The sequence below is a fragment of the Galeopterus variegatus genome, unplaced genomic scaffold, assembly GCF_000696425.1.
Source record: "Galeopterus variegatus unplaced genomic scaffold, G_variegatus-3.0.2 Scaffold11935, whole genome shotgun sequence".
In the NCBI taxonomy this organism is placed as follows: domain Eukaryota; kingdom Metazoa; phylum Chordata; class Mammalia; order Dermoptera; family Cynocephalidae; genus Galeopterus; species Galeopterus variegatus.
In genome coordinates, this window is record NW_007738046.1 from 18,168 (window position 1) to 22,561 (window position 4,394).

At 43.8% G+C, this 4,394-nt stretch overlaps 1 gene segment (V, D, J or C); it reads right to left on the minus strand.

The window, feature by feature from the left end:
* Positions 1-861: 861 nt before the first annotated feature.
* On the minus strand, positions 862-1,363 carry LOC103610866. The segment is given in 2 exon segments: positions 862-1,184; positions 1,309-1,363. Coding segments are annotated over 2 exon segments (378 nt in total).
* Between the last annotated feature and the right edge of the window lie 3,031 nt (positions 1,364-4,394).

A 4,394-nucleotide genomic window follows, 5' to 3' on the forward strand; every position in this document is an offset into this window, starting at 1 on the left:
GTATAGACAATTAGGTACCAAATACATACACACCTATATGTGTAAATGTATATGCAAATTTCCAACAAATTATGTAAATTGACTCTTTTACTCAAACATCATTTAGTTGTAATTTTTTCATAATATCTTCATTAATGGGTTACTAAACATTCATACTGAGGCCATACATTTTATAAGNGCACATTTATCAAACTCCTTTTCCCTCTATAATTTCCTGGATTTGCTCAATGAGGGGCCATACCTGAAATTTTAAAGTCAGAAGAGGAGGATTCATCAGTCTACAAAGGACTTGTAGGAAGACATGTGGGCAGGAGTGAGGATGGGAGAGTCACCTGTTGAGGGGCTGCAGGGAGCTGAGAGCATCAGCATCCGCACCATTGGACTTCACAGTCAGGTCTGAGCACCACATGGTCAGGCAGCCTGTACTTTTACTTGCAGATGCACTCAAGATTCTCAGCGAACACCAGAGAATCCCCTTTACCTAGTGTCTGCTTCCCTAACTATCCTATGACCATGACTTTGAAAGTATGGCCCAGAAATCCCTCTATTAATGAAATTCCTGCTTGAAATACCAAGAGTAGCTTCTCTTTTGCTGCATGACATCAGACTGAGGCTGCAATCCAGAGTCTTCAGAGGTAGTGATCTTTGCCCTTCATTAAGTCAGGAGATGTACTGTCATGTCTGTGCTGCTAGAGCAGAGGAGAGGGAAAGAAAATTTGTAGAGGAGCCTCCCTGTCCCTTCTGCAAGCATTATCATGACCTTCAGAGTCTAGCTGCATCTGAGAAATGCTCACAGCAGATGGAGGCACCAGGAGGAGTAGCTGGGGCAGCCCAGCCTCACACTTCTGCTTTCCTGAGGGTTTATGTTTGGGCTTGTAACACTGTGGGAGGACTACTACTATGCTGTTGACAGTAATAAGTTCCAACATCATCAGCCTCCAGGCTGCTGATGGTGAGAGTGTAGTCTGTCCCAGATCCACTGCCACTGAACCTCGAGGAGACTCCACTTTGTAATTTAGATGCATAATAGATCAGGAGCGTGGGAGCCTTCCCTGGTTTCTGTTGATACCAAGCTAAGTACTTGCTAATGCCCTGACTAGCCTGGCAAGTGATGGTGACTGTGTCTCCTAGAGATGCAGACAGGGAGGATGGAGACTGGGTCATCTGGATGTCACATCTGGCACCTGCGATGGGAAACATAAAGACATACATCCACACTTTTAATCATATTATAATAGGACTTCCCTGAAGTGCCAGGCAGTACTGACCATACTGGCTGAGTAAATTCCAAGTGTTCTCCCTCCTTACCTGGGAGCCAGAGTAGTAGGAGACCCAGGAGCTGAGTGTGGGCCCTCATGTCCATGCTGTGTCCTGACTGGGACTGAGAGTTCTGCACAGGTTGTGAGCAGCCTGTGAATAAGTCTTCAGGACAGTGGGCTGTGCTCTGGAAACATGCAAATCTGCTCAGCTGCAAGCATGAATTATCTCAATAACTCAGCTCAGGCCCAGGTGTCCCGAGAATGTCTATGGCAGCACAAATTTGCCTTCAGAGAACGTATTTCTCCCTGGGGGCCACAGAGCAGAATTATTCTGTTGTCCTGTGGGTAGAGTGCTATTTTGCTGTGTTTATGGTTCATGACCTGATTTTCTTCTTTGCTTTTCCTCAGAGAAAGGGCCGGACAGAGAAACACATCTCTAGAAACTACAAAAAAATTGAAAATCTCCCTGTATTTGCTACATGTTTACCTCATGGAAAACAGGGAGATCTTCGTTTGATTGATCTAATTCCCTGAAATCCTTGATGTGGAAAATCATCGGTACTACCAACTAGATGTGTAATAAAGTGTAAGAACAATAGATAAGTAAAATACATACATATATATATATATATATATATATATATATATATATATATATGTATTTAATGAAAGAAAGAAAGAAAAAAATATTGAAAATACATCTGAAATATAGTGTCATGATTTGCAAGGAGGGTGTATGCCATCGCTAACCTGTCATCTCCAGATAAGTGATTCTTGTTCTCCAGTTCCAAGTGCTTTTTTCACCACTTCCATCAAGGCCATTAAACATCAGGAATATTCTCCCTCCAAATCTGACATATCTCATCTATTTTTCTAGCTCTTTTGCCATCACACATTTCCATGAGTTGTTGGATCACTCCATAAACCTCCATTTTCCTACATCACCAAATTATTCTAGTTTCTAAAAGAAAACTGTTCTCAATTGCTGGATTTAGGTTGTTTGGCCCATGCAAGTACAGGAGAAAAATATGCAACATGGTGAAAGGGAAAGCCAGGGGGTTGCACTAGGTGTTGGAGTCCACACAGTTTGGAAAAGGCATTCATGGTGTAGGGTGGAGAGAAAATCCCACTATGGGGTGTTGAAGTTAGGGTACAGTGTCCCCACGTGGGAGTGCAGGATGTGGGGAGACTCTGTTCCCACTCACAGGAAAGCGAGGGGTATAAGGGATAATGCCAGTGTGATGTGTCTGAAAAAACTTGTCTTCAAAGAAAGTGTAGGTGGCAAGGACAGCAGCAGATTGGTTTTACATGGAGAAATTGATCAAATAAGTAAATGTACTGAGGATAGTTGGAGACAACATTCTCAGTAGTGGGGAAAAGTTACAAATAGAAAAAGAAATAGTACTAGAATAAACTGTAATATTTCATTGTAATTAGAGATTTCAGTGTACATTCTTAGTTTTTTATTGATATAGATAAAAATGTGTGTGAATAGATAGATAGATAGTATTTCATTTTCCAAGAAGCAGTGGCACATCAGTCCCAACAAACAACTTTAGTGCCCAAATATCATTTATTTGAATATCAATCTTCACTTAAAAGAATAAGTATTTCTTGGATAAATGAATGATTCTAAGTCTAGGATAGGGAACATACAAGATGAGCCTTGACCAAATTTTGGCCTCAACTAGGGAAGTTAATAGAGAATGATGAGGTAGAAGGAGCATGTATTAGAATCCAGCTTGAATAAGGAATTGATCAGACTAATTGGTAGAATGTTAACTATGAAAATAAGTAACAATGGGAACATATTATAACCCATTGAATTAACTATGAATATATGAGTCCATATTTGGGTTATGAAGTGGATATTCATAATACATCAAATTACTTCTCTACAAATTCTTATTTACTTAAATTATTTTTTTTTAAAAAGAGACAAAGTGGAAGGGCTTCCCAGCGCTCACAAACAACCGCCTGGATGCCTTCCTGCGGCGGCATCTGCCGCCCGAGGTCTACGACGCCATCCGCACCTATGAACCATGCATCGTGGTGTCTGACTCGGAAAAGCACACCTTCAAGTACGTGGTGCTGAGCGACCGGCTCATCTACCTGACTGAGAACCCGCCCAGGTCCATCCGGCGGGTCGTATTGCTGCAGGATGTTGTGGCCATTGACCTGATTGATCATTACCTGGGATTTTCGAGTTCACCAGATAGAGAAGTCAACCAACACATTAGTATCATCTATTCTACAACTGTTTTGAAAAAAGAGTGTGAAAAGCCAAAAGGTGTCAGGAAATTTCTATTTCCATTTCATCATGCCAATGCTAACAACAAAAAAGTCAAGGAAAGAATAATGGCCCTGTCTTTCGAAGAGGCAAAGAGCCTAGAAATCTGAGTGAATCCTCTCTCAGCTAAGCTGCCAGAGTGCACTGTGAGTTTCCAAGAGCAAGAAAAGATGGATAAATTTACAACTTCTGGTCAAGATTTCGGAATAAATGGTCCCTAACATCACTCTCTTCCACAAATCAACCAATTTACAACTATAAAAATGTAACATCAAGTGCATACAAAATGGGGAGATGTCCAACAGAGGAGGTAGAAGCTCTGTGGAGACTACATGCCCTGCGGGGCCACCGTCATGCGATCTAGCAGATAGGCTTCACCGCCAACACCCAGCTCCATTCCCAGCCTGGCCCAGTGCACACAGAATAGGGAGACATCCAGCAGGGGAGGCAGAGGCTCCACAGGAACCACACAACCTGTGGGGCCGCCACTGCATGATCCAGCAGGTAGGCTTCACTGCAGGCACCGAGGTCCATTCCCAGCCCAGCCTAGGGCACATGGAACAGGGTGATGTCCGGCAGGGGATTCAGGAACTCTGCAGGTACCACACCACTGCTGCAGGATCCAGCAGCCTGGCCCAGTGCGTGCAGAGCAGGGAGACATCCAGCAGTGTTGCCAGAAGCTCCACAGAGACCACACACCCTGTGGGGGGGCCACCGCTGCATGATCCAGCAGCAGCCCAGCCCAGGGTGCATGGAATAGGGAGATGTCCATCACAGGAGGTCGAAGCTCAGCAGAGACCGCACACCCTGCAGTACTGCCCCATGACCCAGCAGCCTGGCCGAGT